Source organism: Rattus rattus, chromosome 15 (assembly GCF_011064425.1).
Source record: "Rattus rattus isolate New Zealand chromosome 15, Rrattus_CSIRO_v1, whole genome shotgun sequence".
Lineage (NCBI taxonomy): Eukaryota > Metazoa > Chordata > Mammalia > Rodentia > Muridae > Rattus > Rattus rattus.
The window spans coordinates 65,556,421-65,576,968 of record NC_046168.1 but is presented as its reverse complement, the minus strand read 5'-3'; the positions used below and the strand labels follow the sequence as shown (position 1 = coordinate 65,576,968).

The 20,548-nt window shown below is 46.8% G+C and overlaps 1 protein-coding gene across 1 annotated transcript in view; it reads left to right on the top strand.

The window, feature by feature from the left end:
* Positions 1-3,778: 3,778 nt before the first annotated feature.
* LOC116884601 (O-acyltransferase like protein) overlaps positions 3,779-20,548 on the top strand; it is a 52,302-nt gene continuing 35,532 nt past the window's right edge. The window contains exons 1-3 of the mRNA XM_032885741.1: positions 3,779-3,952; positions 14,347-14,486; positions 17,772-17,850. Of these exons, the coding sequence (XP_032741632.1) occupies positions 3,805-3,952; positions 14,347-14,486; positions 17,772-17,850 (367 nt within the window). The 5' untranslated portion in view covers positions 3,779-3,804. The remainder of the gene's footprint in view (positions 3,953-14,346; positions 14,487-17,771; positions 17,851-20,548) is intronic.

Sequence of the window (20,548 nt, the reverse complement as noted above, 5' to 3'; positions counted from 1 at the left end):
TGGAAACCTGCTTGTAGTAGAGATCTTGGCAGGAGGCAGATGGCCGGAAGACCTCACCCGGCCCTCACTCTCCTGCGTTGACTCTCCTGTGGTGGCCATGGCTGTGGTGGCTACCCTTGTTTGTCAGAGGGAGAGAAGCTGGCCGCCTTTAAGGGATCCATAGGCTGAGGTTGGAGCGATGGCTCTGGTTAAGTGTGTTGGGGAATTCGAGTTTGGCTCCCAGCATCATTTGGGCCGACCAGCCCCAGGGGACCACCTAACACCCTCTCCTGCTCACCATGGGCACCTGCACTCCCATGCACACAGTCGCACACAGACACAAACACACATGTGTTCTTAAAGCAAAAATAAATTCTTAGAGGGCTCTTCAGAGCCAACTTGGATGCCCACATTGTGGGACATTGAAGTTGAAACTCCACTGCCCTCCGAATAAGATTCCCACCAACCAACATTTGGATGCCGGCTATTTTAGAAGAGACTCCTCAGGGTAACTGGAAATGAAGGTGATCCCCATCTCCTTCCCCCACATCCTGTCACTGGCAAAGCCTTGTCGCCCACTGCTTCCTCTCCTGCTCCTTTGCACAGTCCCATCCCAGGCTTGCCCTCGCTGACCCCTCCTCTGCTATGCTCTTCCCCAGTTCTCTTCAGGGGAGCTTTCTACATCCTTCTGCGTAGCCCAGAAGACCTCTGTACAAGAGCCTTCTTTATTTCCCTCGCTAAACCGATGCCAGAGGGTGGTTGCATTGCACACTTGAAATCCCAGCACTCGAGACAGGAGGATCACGGATAAGACGCTAGTCTGGGCCATTGAGCAAGAACTTGTTTTGAAGAATGAATTCATAACTGAATGAATGAGTGAATGAATGAGTGAATGAATCAATGAATGGATGAGTGAATGAGTGAGTGAATGAATGAATGAGTGAGTGAGTGAATGAGTGAGTGAATGAATGAAGCATGCTGACCAGCTGCTCACACCTGCTACACCAACCTCCCATGTGTACTGGGCTGTTTTCCTTCCCCCATCGTCCCTGCCCCACGCTAGTTTTCTATCTGCTAAGAGTCTGTCACACTCAGCATGAGCATCTCCATGGCTCCGCTTTTCCCAAATACAAAGACCCGTTTCTTCTCAGGTCCCCATCCCAGAGCAGTAGAACCAGCTACACGTTCTCTCTCACGTTGACATGTGACAGATCAGCAAAGGCAGAGCCTTGTTTCCCCAGCCCACCGCCAAGTGATGAGGTCTCATGGCCTTTCATTTGCATAGCCAGCTAGAAGGAAATGACCTTGGCATTCAGAGCGTTAGTCAGCTGATGGCTGCCTCGCCAGGAAATGATGAGGGCCTGTTGGCAGGAAAGGAAGGCAATATTTGTTTTCCTGTCCTATTTTTGTGCCCAGTTCTGTGTCTTGCATAAATCAGGGGCCTAAAATATCCTTGTGAAATGACTGAGTTCCTTTAAACTTTTACTAGTCATAATTTTATTTTATTTTAGGAGTTGGGACAAACATCTGAAGCACCTTAAACTTTTGGTTATCCAAAAGTAAAGTGTTTGTTTGTTTGTTTGTTTGTTTGTTTGTTTAAGACTGTTTCATGTAGCTAGGCTGGCCTTGAACATCTGATCCACCTACCTCTACCTCTTCAGGGCTGGGATTCAGGACTATGCCCTCCTGCCTGGTCTATAGGTGCTGGGATTGAGCCCAGGGCCTCTTGTATGCTAGGCAAGCACTTTCCCAACGAAGCTACATACAGCCTCAGCGCCTGCCATTCTGATGTTTGAGTGTATTCCTGTGACCATTTCATGAACAAAGTCAGGTTCGGACATTTCTGTTTAATCAGTCATACATACTCAAAATAGCTAAGCCTCTTTTTCCCCCCCCATTTCCCTCTTCACCTTTTTGTGTAGGGGCACAGTACTTGGTATTGAACCTAGGACATCATTCACCCATGGAAGGCAAGCAGTCTGCCCTGGCCCCAGCCCTCTACACGCTTAAAACAACAACAAACATTAGGGAGGTGGTTAGCAAAATAAAACCAGTTGGCATTGATGAGTGTCCTATAATGCGTGTGACTGAAGAGTTTAGATGTTTGTGTGTCCAGAGCTCTAACTTGATTCTACAAACACCAGTGGGAGGCTAGCAATTTCATGATGCTTACAGATGGCAAAACTAAGCTAGCTAGTCTCTGATGGGCCTGGACCACAGGCCTGTGATCCCAGGAAGGCGGGCAGCCCTCCAGGAGCTGTGTAGGTTACACAGTGAGTTCAAGGACCGTCAGGGCAACTTGGTAAGACCCCGCCTCAATATAAGAGGGCCTACTAGTAGAGTGCTTCACCAACAGGCATGATACCCTCGGTACAATCCCCAGACCCATGCCAAAGAGGAATTTTAAATCTTGTACCAGCGCCTGACAGAGCTAGAGAGTAAACCTTGTCGTGTGGAGTAATGAGTGGGCAAAGCCAGTGGGTGGTAGAGAAAATGGCTCTTCTCCTGCTCTATCCTTACCTGGGAGGGAGCCCAGAGGGTTTCCAAGAGGAGCCAACAGTGACTTAAAGATGAAGTAGAAACTCACCGTGAGAGGTTCAGAGGGTGACTTGCTTACCACAGAGGCCTGACAACTTGAGTCTGATTCCCACATAAAGGTGAAAGGAGAGAACAGACTCCATCAAAGTTGCCTGTTGATCTCTTCGTGTGTGAACACTGTGAACATAGCCCCCCCCCCTTTCTATTTTTCAGACAGGGTCTCACCATATACCAGGGTCCCTTTGAACTGACAGATCATAAAACATACATTATCATGTCCGGGCATAAACATTATACTTTTTTTAAAAAAAAAAAAGGAAGTATTCAACTTCTGAGGAGAACAAAGGAATATGTCCTGAGAGAACAAAGGAATCAAAGGGACACTGGAGAGAGTGCGTGCCTGTCTATATGTATACACATGTGTACGTTCTTTTGAGGCAAGACCTGAAGCTTAGGGTACCAGAAGATGCTCTGAGCATTAGCAGAACGTGCAGCCGAGTCACGGCTACGCACAGGACGTATTTCCGCAGCGTAAACAAGGTGCGCGGGCGTGCGGCTCTTCGAGCGAAGACACAGCAGTTACTATTTAAAGCCAGCTTTTCTGGAGTGAGGCTGTTTACCTGGTGACCCACACATTCTGTTTTCTTAGAGCACAGCGAAGAGTCAGCATCACTTCCTCTCCCGGATGTGTGTTCTAAACCTTCGCGTGTGGGTGTGCGCGCATCTGCCTGGAGCAAGGACTCCTTCCCCTGGGCATGCGCGTCACTCCCAAGCCGACACTGCTTCCAGGGAGCAGTTAAACCGTGAAGAGCGGTGTGACCTTTGCTGATGGTCGCGGAGAAGCCCTGCTTCATCATCCTGCCAGTCATTTTACAGGCTGGGTTTATCATCACTCTCGGGCAGAACCCAAATACTGCCGCTCTGCGTCATCAACGTGTTTTTGTTTTTAAACCTGGAGAGATGTATGGGGCCGTCTACCCAGAGAGAACCCGAGTCTGATCCTTGCGAGCTGGACATGTTAATCTGCATAACTAAAGGGAACCAGGTGGCCAGTGGTGCCACATCCACAGCCCTGACCCACGCGACAATAACAAATTGTACATAGACTGGTTTCCATGGTTTATCTGTCCGCTTTGCAGGTGGCCGAGGAGATGCGGTTTGTCTCTTTGCTTGTTAAGGAGTGAGAGGCATCACATTTAACGCCCCCAAACTCATTATAGACAGCGGCTTTCATAAACGTTAGGCTCTTTGTCTAAGAAGGGAAGGCCGATCCTGACGGGTTGAGAAATGACGGCCTTCACTTTGCTAGCTTGCCTGCACGCTCTGTTCCCTTTTGTTTCTCCTGCAAAAAACATTTCTCTCAAGTGCATGCAAGATACTGATGAATTCCTTTCTGATCTGAATTCACTGAAGCCCAAAGAATACGCTCTGAGAAGTAAGTAGGCTTCCCCATCCCCCGGGGTAGCTGAGCACATCCGAGGTATTTGCTAGGAGCCTGTTGGACTAACCCATGAGAATTTGCAAGGACGCCAAGCAGAAACACGACGAAGCCGTGGTGGGGGAGGGTCATCACAGCAGAAGGCTGTAAGGCCAGTCTGGAAATGCCACTGTAATGAAAGACTTGCTCCTGTATAGCGGGCTCTTTACTAAGGAAATCAATAGCGGTTGACTTTGCAAGACTTGTCGGGGTTTGCTTCTTTTTCTTTGGGACATTTGATCTGCTTTAAATAAGGCACTCAACTGATCCATTCTTATGCTGATAGTAGGCCCTAAGGTATGCGTTGGAAAAAAATGCCAGGACTTAGGCGAGCAGTGTGCGTGCACACATGCCTTTGTGTGTGTGCTTTGTCTGGACTTGAGATAGCTGCTATTTGACTTTCGTGTGTCTCCCCAATCTATATGCGTACCTTTCTGCCAGAGCTCGAGCTGAAATCAAATTCGTTCTCAATAGGGTACCTCTCTTGGAATGGGATTCATTGTTGTTGCTGATGAAAATCATGAACAAGAAAGATGTGAAAACTCCTTTAAAGGCCAGATAGGCGAACACAGCCCTTTCCATTTAGAATGCACGGCCACTTCTGCATTTAAACCCACCTCTATTATAATAGAGAATAAAATGGAACACTTGGATAATTCAAAATACTCTAACGTTTGAAGTGAATCCTGTTCTACACTGGGTCAGGTATCCCAGGATTTGATGAAGTGGTGGCAAAATACAAACTCAGGTAATTTGATAGACGATTTCTTTAAGTCCTGTTTTGGAATTGGTTGTGCTTCATAACAATACCTGGTAATAATGACAGAGGACGTTGCAACTGAGCCCAGCAAGAGACTCCAGAAGGTCTGACGGTAGGCACAGCTCCTTAGTATACAGACAGCAGCCCACAGTCATCAACGGTCACAGACACACGAGCGCTGTCAGCCCTGTCAGTTTCTCTACCCCTGTGCGACCGTGTTCTGTCTGCGGGTACCTGGTAAATTAAAAACCTTTGTTTTTCTTTTCATTAAAGTAGAAATTTCTCAGGCTAAGGAGACAACTCAGTTTTAAGGTGCTATACTGTGTCGACAGGTAGACCTAAGTTCAAAGCCCGACACCCACACAAGAATGCTGGGTGTGGTTATCTACCTTTGTAGTCCCCATCTTAAAGAGGCAGAGTAAGGTAGATTCTTGAGGTTTCCTGGACTGCTAGCTTGCCCTGATCAGTGAGTCCCAGGCCAGTGAGAGACCTGTTCCCCAAACTGAGATGGATGCCTCTTAAGGGACAACACTAAGACCTTCGGTCTTCATATTTATGCTCACACAGACACCTGCATAGACACGAACTCCCCTCCCCCCCCCCACATACACAAAATTTTCTCAAATAAATGGTTCAAAAAGGAACCGAAAACCTCTGTGAATGGATGGGTGACTGTCAGTTTACTGCGGTGGATAAATGTCTCTGTCGTTGCTGTGACTTGACACAGTGGCTTTGACATTTGTCTGAGACTTTCGAGCACGGAATGGGCTATTGACCTTGGTGTCCATTAGGATTTTCCTGATGGACCTAAGGAAGGGACAATAAGAAGAGTGGAGAGTGCTTGGCTGTAAGTACTGGGCACCTTTAGAACTTTGAATAGAATCGTTCCTTTAGGGCTCTTCAAATCCCCCTCTGTGGGTGGGGAGAGACACTGCCGTCTACTCTGTGAAGGAGGAAACAGAGTCATAGAGATGTTTCGTGATATAAGTTGGAGAAATGGGGTTTGAGCCTGTCACCTGATCTCAAACCCCTTCCCTGTCTCTGTCCACATATATGTTCCTGAATATACAAAGACAACCCTCTCGGTCTGTATGATGTTACTTGTTTGTATGTTCTGAGGGCTGACCATTTGACACTGGCTAGCCATTGGTGTGCTTTTCCCTGGAGAAGATCATTTCCCCCTCCTTCAGTACCTCCTAGTTGGTTGTAGTTCTTCGTGTAGGGTTAGGACCACTTTAGCCTGTCGATGGTATCACCCACCTCACGTTTAGGCAGTCCTGTTGGTGAGGATTCATGGGCACAGCTTCTGACATTACCAGGAAATGCAATCTCATAGCAAACTCCCTGATCCTTTAGCTTTACCTGTACCACTTCTGCAGCGATCCCTGAGCCTTAGGTTTGGGAACCATATTGTAGATGTATTTGTTGTGCCTGGGTTCCACGACACTGCATTTTGATCAATTGTCTTTTGTTTCTGTTTGTTTGGCGTTTGTTTCATACAAGTCTCCTTCTATTACAAAGAGAGGTTCCTTGATGAAGGATGAGAATGAGAGTTATCTGCAGCTTTAAACACGAGTATTTAGTACGTATCGTGTTGGTTTAGTAAAGGGGTGGTTGAGGTTTTCTTTCAAAATCCACGACTTCACTGGAATTAAGTGGTCGGCTAGGTTTCCAGTCCTAGGTGTGAGTTCCCTCCTTTTGAGCAGGTCTTAAGTCCAATGAGAGAGCTCTTGGTTACTGCCAAGGGATACATCTCACTGCTGCCCCCAAGGGCTGTCTTGCCGTGATGGTTGTATGGCGGGGTTCTTGGGCCTCATAGCTGGGTAGGAGTGAGGATGACCTTCCTCCTTTGGAAGTTCGTATGGCATCTCCTGGTACCGTGAAGGATGCTATTCCTGAGAGAAGGCTCTCGAATCACCAAATCTTTTACCTTTGATCATTGCCTAAAATAAGCAACCACAAAAGAAACCAGAAAGAGGGCTGGAGAGATGGCTCAGTGATTCAGATGACTCAACTGCACTGGCTGCTCTTCCAGAGGTCCCAAGTTCAAGTCTCAGCAACCACACGGTGGCTCACAGCCATCTGTAATGGGATCTGACGCCCTCTTCTGGTGTGTAGGTGTACATGCAGATAGAGCACTCATACAAATAAAATAGATAAAACAATGATTTTTAAAAAAGGAAAGAAAGAACAAGAAAAGACCACGACAAAATGCTGCCACAGAAAAGAATGAGAGGTCTATCTGTCAGTACAGATTCAGCCAGAGAAATGGCATCAACAAGGGATAGACAATAAACTATCTGAATTTAGACCAATTAAGCAAATGGAAGCTGTCTGGTTCGTAGTGTATGCAGTTCAAGCGTTGAGAAAGGTATGCAGGGCTCAATACCAAAAATCTAAGAAAAGTCTGCCAATGAAGGCTCCCACACGTGGTCCTCCGGGGCGCCTAGGCAGTGGTGGTGAGGGAGGGATACAAACTGGTTATGGTTATTGGTTGCAAGCAGAGTGATGAGGACACAGGCGTTTCAGTGAGTCTCTGTGTCTTTTGTTGCGTAATTACATTTTAGAACACCTTCTCCAACCTAATGCCCAGAGACGAGGATGGGCGTGGATTGTGTGTGACTGGATAACACGCCAGGGCCTGAGGGGCCCTGAGGTGGTAGTGTCGAAGAAGGCTCTTTAAAACTTAGGTGTTTTTGAAAACAAAAGGTGGTGATTTAGAGAGACTTTGCGTGGAAAGGATAAATTAAAGGACATACTCTTATTCTTTTTTTTTTTTTTTTGGAGCTGGGGACCGAACCCAGGGCCTTGTGCTTGCTAGGCAAGTGCTCTACCACTGAGCCAAATCCCCAACCCCCTTATTCTTTTTCTTTTTAGCGGCCTCACAAGGCTAGGCAAGCGCTCTACCATTGGGCCATACACCCAACCCATTCTTACCTATGCTGGGAAAGCTATTTTGTTAGGACTGCGTTAGTCCGGTGGCAATCGCTGCTGTGCTGTCACACCTGCCTTCCACACCTGCCTTCCACACCTGCCTTCTGCCTGCACGGTCGGCCGGGTACTTCACACTGGGAAGCAGAGTCAGCATGTTAAGATAGGAATTTAGCGGCTCTCACGAGTCAGGGCTTGTTTATTGTTTTATTGACCGGACTGAAGGAATTGATGGAGCCATCGTTAAGAACACAAATTAAACTTAAGGTGCTGTCTGTAGCCAACACATTTTCAACACCAAAACAAACAAACGAGAACGAAAAAATACTCTAGTCATCAACCTGGACTGGATTTGACACACGCGTGCTCAAGTCGCAAACCGATGCATAGCTGTTTTGACGTCTTGTTTCAACTTCATATTACTTATTAAGGCAAACAAAGCAGCCAGTGGTATTTGTACCAGGATTATGCCTGTATGAAGCTATATGATGTGGCTATAGCAGATTCATACACTGATAGTCCTATTGGGATTATACCTGTTGGTGAGCAGAAAACATGGTACGGCTACAAGAGATACAAGACATTCAATGAAGGCTCTCTGTGAGAACCCGTTGACTGCGTTCTGAATTTGTACTAAGGGGTGTTACAGATTTCATTTCTGTGTGTAATCTGTGGGTGTTATAGGATGAATTGTGTTTCCCCAAATTCATATATTGGATTCCTACCGCTTGCTTTTGGGAGTGGGCTCTCTAAAGAGACGATTAAGCTGAGACAAAAGAAAGAGAGCCTAGTGCAGTGGCAGGTTAGGACACAGGCATGCTGGGAAGAATGACTGTGGAGCTCTGTGGTGAATCTCAGCTCATCTGAACCAAGGAGAACAGCCTCAAAAGAGCTTAGCTCGGCTCACATGCATTCTTGATGTAACAATCTCAGAGGAAAAGTACGAGGAAAAGTATGCCTGGTGGTGAAGGGGCTGTAGGGCATTTGTGGGTGAGGGTACCTTGTAGCATCTTTCTGTGGCAGCCCTGGCAAACCAATCATGTGCCACTAATTATGCAAACTAATTATGTGCTTTGTATCAGTGTAAACTATAATATGCCCGCTTGGAAGATGTAAGCTGGATTGTGTCTTCACAAAAATATGTTCATAGTCCAGGGAGATAGCTTAGTAAAGCAGTTCCCTTGCAAGCACCTTGTTTAATACACTGTGCTTATTACTCCAGGGCTGGGAAGGCCGAGAGAGAGAAATCCCCGGCTGCCGCTCACTACCCAGCAAGTTCCGTCTGTTTGTTGAGTTCCAGATTAATGAGAGACCTTGTCTTAAACAAGGTGGACGGTACCTGAGGAATGATACCTGAGGTTGTCCTCTGGCATGTTCCCCGCCCCCATGTGGATGCATTCACACACATGGGCACCTGAACATACATGAACATGCATGCAAACACAAAAAATACCCTCGCTTACACCTTGACCTTTAGTTCTTAGGCATGTGACACTATGCATAAGTTAGCGTCTCTGTTGTTATAGACAGTCAAATAATGTAACAGTTAAACAGTGATACTAGGTTAGAGTGGATCCCGACACAACGATCATTGTCCTTAAAAGAGGAAATCTGGACACAGACACACACAGAGACGAGGACTTTGTAAGAACGGTAGAGGTGCTGGCAGCTAGCAGAGGCTTAGAAAACAGACTCCCCAGAGCCTCTGTAAGGACTGATCCCGCTCCTGCTTCAGACCTCTAGTCTCCAAGGATCAGAGAACGGGTTTCTAAGCTTCAAGCTATCCTGGGTATGAAGATTGTCAAGACAGCTATAGAACATGAAGATGGAAGCTAATGCAGGCTGCTTTGACCTCCCAGACACTCTGCAGAATTAAACCCTGCTGGTTTATCACCCGAAGTGGAAAAACAGAAGCCGGTATATATCTCTGGTGAGGGACACAGGGCCTAAGCTGTTTGCTTTCAATCATTTCTCAAAGCCCACAGCGGCCCCTTTCTGATGCTGTCCACAGCTGAGGCCACACCCAGGTCTTCCGGCTTGGCCTCCATTTGATTTCTCTAGACAGAGTGGGGGCTGGGCGGTGGGTAGCCAGGAGTTTCCAAGCCGTCTGCCATGCTTTTTATGTCTGACATCTGATCGATCATAGCGTCCTCACAGCTGGTCATGCACAGGTACCAAACAGCACTTCTCTTCTAAAAAATGTCTTAACCCTGCACATCCCTGGTCCCTGCCTCAAGTCTCTTAGCTCATGCTGACAGGAAAGCCCCCTTTCCATTTTGATCGCACGGTCTCTTTAGTTCCTCCATTTATTTCCTGTAGCTTTTGTTTTGTCTCATCTGTGTGCCTCAACTCTTTCCTAGACACCAAGGCCCATGGGGAACCCTGGTCAGAGGAGGCAGTTCAGAGTGGACACTCCCCAGGGCAGCGGCAACCTGAGCTAGGATGTAGGCATCTTTTGGGAGGAAGCCTGTTGTAGTCTCTACCATCAGCATGGACATTTGGTGTACTGTTTGAATGTGTGCGTGTGTGTGTGTGTGTGTGTGTGTGTGTGTGTGTGTGTGTGGTGCTTGCGATTGAAGCTAGGGCCTTCCATGTGCTAGGCAAGGGCTTTACCAACCAAGATACAGCCCAGCCAAAATATCTGATTGTCCAGTGTCTGGATAGTGCCCATTTCCCCCGGTGTTGTACCCAGCAGATTGTCTGGAAGGTTTTTTGCTTAGGACCAACACCTCCGCAGAAACCAAGAAAAATCTCCTACTAGAGAGAGAGTGGTAAAGTGGATCCCAAAGACACTTTTAGGTTCTGTGACTATCGAACGTGGATTCAGGGCTGAGGCAGGAGGATCTTGAGTTTCTTAGGCAGTTTAACGATATCTTGTTAAAAAATAGGGTGTTTTTCTACCTTGGTGCTTAATCCCTGAGCTGGGAGAGAGCAAGCTCAGAAACGGCACTGTAATACACACGTGTCATCGCTACCACAGGAGAAGGAGACATCTGCCTCAGCACAGCTTACAGAAATAGGTTGGAATCATTTGGACAGGAAAACTCAGAACAAGTGCAGAGGCTCGAAATACTGGGTGCTTAGTCCCCGTCCCCTCCTGCCTCCCTAGAATGCTGCATTTCTATCAGGACCATGCCTATGCTAGTCTGTGTCTTTGGGTTCTTGATGGAAACTCATTAGGGTGGTGGCAAGAAAAGGGCAGCTTGATCCAGTTGAGCCCAGGATCAGAAGGAAAAGCAGTGCAATTTGAAAACCAAAGCAGCTTAGCTGGAAAAGCACCAAGGTGATCAGGGGAAAGGAGAAAGCAGGCTGTACTGGGGTTCCTGGATAGCCTCGAAGGCTCTGCCCTAAGGGCACAGGTCTCAATGGCGCTTTCCCTGATGCTGTTACACTTCAGGGTACAGAGCTTGGGAGATCCTGTGATGGGGAACACGACTTGAAAATCACTCTAGTCTATTAGTAATAAACACATGGAGTATTTTCTGATGCAGGGAAAAACCTCAAAATAAATTTTTGAAGCTAGATGTGGGCATTTGGACCAACACTATCGAAGTTTAATTCAATTCAGTCAACATCCACAAAGCTCCTTTTCTGGGATGTACACCGACTGAGGCAGGGCACAACCTTACTTTCATGGGACATAGTGACACGCCATCCAGTGGGACACCCTGAGCACGAGTCGGGATTGTTTCCTGGGAGAGATGGTCCCCAGCCCAGATTTGTAGCATGATTCAGCTCTTGTCCGTAGTTGGGAGGAGGGACAGCCTGACCTGGGAGGCCAACACGTTTTAGCCTAGTGAATCTTTAGAACGGAGCAGGCTACGGCTGAGGCCAGAAGGCAAGTCAGGGCCTGCAGGGCCCATTGACGCCCTGCTTATGAGTCCAGCAGAGATTGTCAAACTAGGCTCAGAATTAGTATCCTGGCAAATAGTCTTGTCCAAGCCTCACCCTTGACCACAGTTGACCTCTTCGTGCCCCACCCCCTTCTCACAAACAAATGAATAAAGTGTAACTAAAATAATCACCACCACTACCACCACCATCATCATCACCATCACCACCATTATCTGGAGCTAGTTAAAGGAAAAGGGCGAACACTGGGCCTGTATCTCAGAGGGAAGAATGCTTGCAAGAAGGCCTGGGTTGCATCCCTAGCACTGAATAAATTGTGTGTGTGTGTGTGTGTGTGTGTGTGTGTGTGTGTGTGTGTGTGTGTGTGTGTACCTGTGATCCTAGCACTTGAGAGATAGAAGCAGGAGAATTAGAGTTTAAATCATTCTCAGCTTACGTAGCCAGTTGGCGATCAGCCTGGGAATCTATTGAAACCTTGTTTTGTTTAAAGGGAGGAAAGTGAGGAAGGAAAGAAGGAAGGGAGGAAGTGAGTGAGGGAAGGAGGGAGGAAGGAAGGAAGGAAGTCAAACTTTTGAAGTTTGAAGAAACTGCAGTCAGCCTGGTGAGAAGCCCTTGGATACTGTAGGCTGTGCCTGGAGATCTTTCGCTGTCTTTTTGTCTCTCTGTCTCTCTGTCTCTCTGTCTCTCTCTGTGTAAGTATGTATGTATGTATGTATGTATATGTGTATGTATGCATGTGTATATGTATTTGTGTGTATATACATGTATGTATCTGTGTATGTATGCGGTATGTGCATATGTGTGTGGTGTATGTGCTCATGCACATACATTGCAAATACTCACTTGTCCACCCAGAAGGACAATCATCCTTTATCCTCAAAATGAAGTCAAAAGCTACTTGCAAAGTGGAGTCTCTCAGGGAAAGACACTGCCTGAAAAAAAAAAAAAAACATTGTTTTACTCTCAACATGGAGTAACTTAGAAAGGGGCATAGATTGATCTCAAGAGTCAGATATGTCATAGGGCAAAGCTAAGAAAGGAGACATATTCAATGTGGCCACATTGGGAAGAGGAACGAAGAGGTCCAGTGGCCTGCTCTCCCTCCACCCACTCCCGAGTCCATTTTCAGGGTCCTGATATGAAGTTTGGGTTTAAGTAGAAGGTAAAAAGGTGCACAGGCTCAGGGTCTTGGTCAAGGGGGCCCTGCTCATCAGTATTGTCTCCGCTGTAGTCTCTCCTGCAAGGTGATCTAACAAGTTACGTCAGCGTTTAACCCTTTCAAGGAGCAAGCTTCCCTTCAGGCTCTGGCCTTTTCTGTCTCCCAGATGAGATTCCTGGGAAAGGTCTAATTTCTTGGGGTGCATTGTCTCAATAGTCTGACAGCTGAAGGGGGGGCACGAGTGTCTCTTTTAATATTTTACACATAGGATCACATGTCAGAAGTTTTTTATACATATAAAAAGTTTAAATATTATTTGATGCTTATGGGTGTTTTGCCTGCATGTTTGTGTACCACACACATGCATTGCAAGAGGAGGAGGACTCCAAATGCTCTCGAACTGGAGTTACAGATGGCAAGCTGCCACGTGGGTGCAGGGAATCAAACCTGGGTCCTCTGGAAGAGCAGCCCGTGCTCTTTACTAAGGAGCGGTCTCTCCAGCTCCACAAATGTTTCTTACTGTACTTCCATTCCTTCAAGGACAGTTAGAATCCTTTGTCTTCACAGTCCTTAGACTCCTGAGGGACCAGGTCCACTTGGGGCCTGGGCTTCACACATCTCTCACTGTATCCAACAGGGAAGAAGCGTGCACAGGCCACGGCCCAGAGAAGAACGGGAAGGTCAGGAAATCCCTGTGCTATATGAACTGAGTCACGGGAACCAGTGGAATGGCAAGGAATCCAAATAGGCAGAAAAGCAGGATTAAAGTGAGGAGAGAACGGTATATATAATACAGAGTGTGCAGTCACATGTATGTGAAAAGTCAAGAACTGTTTAGGTATTGAAGACAGGGCTGGAAAGATGGCTCAGTGGTTAAGAGCACTGACTGCTCTTCCAGAGGTCCTGAGTTCAAATCCCAGCACCCACATGGTGGCTCGCAACCATCTGTAATGAGATCTGATGCCCTCTTCTGATGTGTCATAAGATAGTGACAGTGTACTCATGTGTATAAAATAAATAAATCTATATGTTAAAGACGGTAAAAATACTGCCGTTGATATAGAAACAACACATAGAGTTAAGTATTAAGGTAGAGATAAAGAAAATTTGTTGGGTCAGCTCAATTTCTAGCTCTCTCAAAATAGAGCAGGGAAGGATGAATGGCTGGAAAGTGAAGACAGGAAAGGAAGAACAGAGACGTGGGGATTAAAATGTTACACTAGGATGATAACAGGACCCAGAAACAAAACGATATATAGCAAAGGAAAGAGAAGAATGTTTGAGCAAATAATAGCCAGGATTTCTCCAGGACGAAAGAAGGAAAAGGTTCAGGAAACACAGACCCAGAGAGGTAAAAGAAATCTATGCTGGTGTGTCTGAACAGAGCTGAAATTAAGAGCATCAAGAACATTCCATTCCCAGCACCTAGGCCAGGCAGCTCACAGCTGCCTATAACTCCAGCTTCGGGGGATCTAAAGCCTTCCTCTTCCTCTGGCTTCTCAGAAACCCACACACACAGCCACAGGTACAAGCCCCCGTGCTAAGCTTTTTACATGCGCTTTGGGGATTCAAACTCACGTCCTCATAATTCGTCTGTAAGTAGCACAGCCCAGGGGAACTAATTCTTCTAACTTCTGCTTTGGGATTCAGTGTACGACTCGGCGGGGAAGCTCGAAAGCAACGTTCTTAACGGCAACGTGGACAGGCTGGGGTCCTACAGCGAGTGCCTTTCCACGCAGAGCCCCGAGGGGAGTTTCCGGGGCCAGTACTGCAAGCTTCATATTCTGCAGGTGAGTGGACGGAATGTTCGTGTGTTTGCGCCCAAAGGACAAGATTGTAAGCTACAGACCATAGCACTCCATCAATCGTACGCCCTAACTGAAAACACAGAGAGAAACCATTAAGAGGTCTCACAGGAAGCCACAACTAGATTTATTCTTCGGCTTCTTTCTGAGACAAGCTCTCACCCTATAGGAAATGCTGACTCGGAGCTTGCAATGAAGCCCTTACTTTGAACTGTGAGCTCCTGATCCTCTCAGCCAGTGGTTCTCAGCCTTTCTAGTGCCGTGACCCTTCTTCAATCCACGCCATAAAATTATTATCATTGCTACTTCATCACTCTGATTTTGCCACTGTTATAAATCGTAATGTAAATATCTGATATGCAGGGTATCTGATACATGACCCCTGTGAAAGGCTTGCCCAAGTCTCTCACAGGGGTCATGACCCCATGGCTCTAGACTCGCCCTTTCAGTTCTTGAGGTTTTAGGCACGTGCCGCCATGCCCAGCTAAAACTTGATTTTAAATAGTTGGTGGATGGAAGTTTGTTCAGCCTCTTCGGAACGAATGACATCCTAAGAGGCACTTGTCACAAACCATGTAAGCTGTTCAGATAATCCCCCCTCCACACCGTATGGAAAGATCTCCTGGGGACCTTGAAGTGGGGGAACCAAGGTCAACGGTGGGCAGCAATTTGAACAACCATCTTCCATGCACATTCTCTGGGCTCAGTGGTTGTTCTCTCTGCCCATCTCAGTCCACTCTCTTGGGGTCCAGGGAGGACTCTGCTCTGGCTTTCAGAGCTCTCACCAACCCCCCTCCCCCCAACTCACCCCACCCCTGCCAACAAGTTCCAATTTCAAATCCTTTCTACCAAAAACTTAGTCTTTGCTTGTAGGAGCGTGGACCAAACTGAGACAGTCAGAACCCAGTTGCTGAGTACTAGCTCCTGACTGCATCAATTTCTGGAGCAGGACCTAAAATCTGGAATCCAGTTATCTGTAGCTCTGGCCATAGAAATGGGGCTCTGTATATGAATTCGAGGCTATCCAAGCAGAGGAGCTACAGTTTATGGATATTTACTAATACAGCTGACTATCATTTTAGGGCTTATTCTATATTATTAGAAGAATATAATATTTTATTGGTCTTTGAGAACTTCATACATTCATATACTCATACAATATATTTTGATCTTCGTCACCCGACTACCTCCCTAACCACTCTTAGATCCACCTCCCATCACCACTCTCATCCAACTTGGTGTCCTTAGTAAACCAAAACTTTTTAAATAGCCCACTGATTGCACTTGACTTGATTTAATCCTTCACGGTTCATATAAGAAGCCTAGACATCACGCAGCCTCTCATTAAATACAAAATGGGTTCTGCACGTGTCACACGTGGCTGGAATAAAATTACATTGCTGTCTAGTTAGGAACCGTGGTCTGAAGTGACAGGAAACAGGCTCTCTCTGATCCCAGTGCTCTAAGACCCTTACGGTGTGAGCCGCACAGGCAGGGGTGTTGTCCCCGAGACTCACTTGTCCTGCTGACGGTCAGGATGTTAAGGGCCATTTTCACACGCATGGTTTTGATATCAGAGCAAAAGTTCAGCCCTACGCAATCATGTCCATCGTGTGAGAGGAGGAACTAGCTCAGAGACCTGTGTTCATGACTTGGTTTATCTTTATTAAGAGGGCATTTTAGCTATTGACTTGATTTTTCTTAAGTAAAATCTTTTATTTTATATATGTGTCTCATGACTCAGAAATTGCCTGTTGGCAACTCTTTAAATGATTTTCAGGGGAGCCAGTTTTTATGACCTTTCACACAGAGGAGGGAGGAATGCACTGTGGTAAATTATCCAAAACTTCTTAAGTTGGGACGGTGAGCCTGGGTGTCAGGTCGGGACGGTGAGCCTGGGTGTCAGGTCGGGACGGTGAGCCTGGGTGCCAGGTCGGGACGGTGAGCCTGGGTGCATGTGTAACCATAGGTGAAGCAGATGCTTCACCTCTGCCCGGGAGGTCCTGCACTGGCAGGACTGTGTCTCGAGGAGTCAGAAACCTTTGTGTCTCTCAGCACATTTCCTTCTGTCTCTCTCGAAAGGGTAGTGACAGCCTTCCTCAAACAGTCATGCCTGTGGTGGCTTATGACTGTCATCTGGTACTGGGGAGACGGAGGCAGGGGGATTAGGAAACCAAGACTTTCTTGAATTACATGAGTCCCTGCCTCCGAAAGCAAACCAAGGAGCTAGGGAGATGACTCAGTGGGTACAGTGACTGCTTTGGAAGTGTGAAAACCCCAGGTAGGGTCCCAGCACCCATGCGAAAGCTGGGTGAGATCTATAACCCCCGATCCTGGGTGGGGTGTGTGTGTGTGTGTGTGTGTGTGTGTGTGTGTGTGTGTGTCTGTGTGGTAGCTGCGTCAGAGACAGGCAGATCTGTGAGGTCACTGGCCAGCCGCTCTAGCCGAAATCAATGCGCTTCAGGTTCCATGAACTCAAAAGAAATAAGGTGAAGAATGCTGGGGGGAGGGATGATCTGTGTGGATATCTGGTGTACACACACACACACACACACACACACACACACACACACACACACACACACTCACACACACACACACACACATACCACACACACACACACACACACACACACACACACACACACACACACACACACACACACACACACACACACACACACACCACACACACACACACACACACACACACACACACACACACACACACACACACACACACACACACACACACACACACACACACACACACACACACACACACACACACACACACACACACACACACACACACACACACATACCAACCCACATACACACACACACACACACACACACACACACACACACACACACACATACACACACACACACACACACATACACACACACACACACACACTACACACACACACATACACACACACCCCACATACAAACACACACACATGAATAAACACACATACACACACAAATCAATGTACACACAGAATAAATACACACAGATACACACACCACACATACACACACAAAAAATATACACACATGAATAAATACACAAATACACAAAAATAAATACACACACATACACACAAACACACACAAATAAATATGCATACACCTTGCACACACATACATACAAATAAATACACACACGTGAGTGAATGCGCACACGAGGAAGCATGCATGTATACTGCATGTATACTGCAAACACTAACATTAAAGGGTGCTGTGTATTGTGTTCCCCAGGATGGAACAGACTATAGTGTGGGTGTGTGCGTCCCTGATTCTTGTGCTGAAGAGGACGTGACCACGATGTCTCAGCTGGGTAAGCATAAAGCAAACAAACAACAGTGTCAGCATGAGGTTTGAAACAAACAAACAACTGTGTCAGCATGAGGTTTGAAACAAACAAACAACTGTGTCAGCATGAGGTTTGAAAATCCCAATGCTGAGAGTCCACAAAGCAGCATCTTTGGGACCTCCAGGACCTCCCCGACTCCAAGACCCTCAGGACCACACCAAGTCTTCATCTTGGTTTCTCAGCTTAACTGACAATAATGGAGGGGAGGAAAGTGTGGAACAGAGGCGGTGGGACCATAGCGATGAAGACAGGAAGGGAAGAGGAAGACAGTAACCAGGAGACAATTGGATCTCAATGTAAAAAGGGTGTAAAGTTGAACGATCTCCCACAGCTGCCTCATCAGGCACGGAGACAGGAGTGGGCAGGGTCCATTTTCCATACAGTGAGTTCTTGGCTCTCCCCATGTGTCTGCCAACTGTTGGGTCAGAAAGGCCGTTTGGAACTTGGATTGTGTGAGGCCAATCGGTTGTAGTGGATTAGCACCGGGAGCCCAGCATTTGGTCCTGGTTGTCACTTCTCAGCTGTGTGATCCCAAGCAAATCATTTAATCTCTGCTGCGTTTCAGTCTCCTGTCTCTGCAGCAATAGACGGACAGGCTTTGAAGTTCAGGGCCTCCCACTTTCTTACAGTCATGCCCGACCCTCGGCAGGCTGAGGAATTCATTTTAGCCCGTGGAAACTGGTTTGATCTTCTATAAGTGTTTTAAAATTTTCTATGCAAGAGCTTTAAAGCCTAAGATTTATTTCTATCACCAGTGATTAATGTTAATTCTGGTCATCTCAAAAAGAACTAACAGTTCGTGACTGAGCATTCTCCTTCCAAATGTTCACAGTGTAGCTATTCTTGATGACTTTAAATTGTCCTCTAAGGTTTTTTTTTTTTTTTTTTTTGGTTCTTTTTTTTTTTTGGCTGGGGACCCAACCCAGGGCCTTGTGCTTCCTAGGCAAGCACTCTACCACTGAGCTAAATCCCCAACCCTGTCCTCTAAGTTTATAATGACACGCAAGCTTTGGGTATGTTATCTGTCTAGCCTAGCGTTCCATGATCTGTTTAAAGACAAACAAACACAAACCAAAAAAAAACCACAAACAAACAAACAGCAGGTCTGTTGTCGAAAGCCTGCAACCCAAGCACACCAGAAGACAGGAGGGGAACACCAGGAGCCTGGGGTCAGCCTGGGCTATAGAGCAACTTGGGGGATAACCTAGGCTACATAGTAAAACATTTTTGGATCAAAACAGCAACAGCAAATGGTTGGTGAACTACCTCATCGGCCTGGCACTTTCTCAGTATCCGTGAAACCCTGGTTCTAGCCCCAGTACTACAAATAAAATAAAGAATGTTATTTTGTGAAGTCAAATTTTGGTTTTCTTATAGATAAGTGGCGGATATCATAAAAACAAAAAGAGGTGTGAGTCTACTGTGCAATTAACATTTCAAGTCAGTAACCGAGACCCCAAGTTTAACAAGTTGTCTTGCTTAAAAGATTGATCAGCTACCGTGATTCCTCTGGCTAACCCTGAGCTGACCAAATGGAGTGAAATGTCGGCCATCATTGCTGGTGATAAAAAGACACTTGGAGATACAGTCTGAGAGACACATGGAGGTGCTTTCTGGGAAACCAGAAGAGCAGGCCCAGGCTAGGCTGAGTGGAGCTAATCTGGGGCACTGCTGGGGGAAATTAGTATTGAACGGCACAGCCTTTCTCCAGCTTTAACTCAGGGGCAGGGGCTGACATCAGAGCGTCTTTGCCCAGGGGAACATTTCCCCATCTGGAAAGGATTTGCCAGCTATTTCTTGAAGCTTTTTGATGGAGTTGCTAATATCTCCCCTCCAGATGTGGGACAAGCAGCTCAGTAATGTCAGGTGGCTGCTGTTGGCACAGGTGCAGTTCATTGGAGCAGGACAGAAAGAAAAGCCACCTCAGGAGGATCAAAGCATTGCAGGGGGGGAGGGGTATGGGGAGGAGGGAGAGGGAGAAGGAGAGGAGAGAGATAGAGAGACAGGCAGACAGACAGAGAGAGACAGACAGACAGACACAGAGAGAGAGACAGACAGACAGAGAGAGACAGACAGAGAGAGACAGACAGAGAGAGAGACAGACAGACAGACACAGAGACAGAGATAGAGAGAGACAAACAGAGACATGTACACAGAATATGTGTGTGTGAAACAGAGACAGAGACACATACAGAGAGACAGAGACACACAGAGAAAGGCAGAGAGAGACAGAGAGACAGAGACACATACACAGAATGTGTGTGTGTGTGTGTGTGTGTGTGAGAGAGAGAGAGAGAGAGAGGCAGTCAGAGACAGAGAGACAGAGAGACACACAGAGAGAAATACAGAGACAGAGAGGCAGAGAGACAGAGACAGAGAGACACAAAGAGAGAAAGAGACAGACACAGAAAAAGACAGAGAGACAGAGACATACAGAGTGAGAGAGACAGAGGCAGAGAGAGATACAGAGAGAGACAGACAGACTTTGGGTAGGTAGGTGGACGTCCCGCAGCCAGAACCTGGAGGACTTGCTGCACAGTGGTCTCCACGGGACGTTGGAACATTTCAGCTAACAGATGTTGCATGAGGTGATGGTTAGCCTTCATTATCAGCTTGGCTGGATTTAGAATCGCCTAGGAGATACACCTCTGAGTCCTGTGAG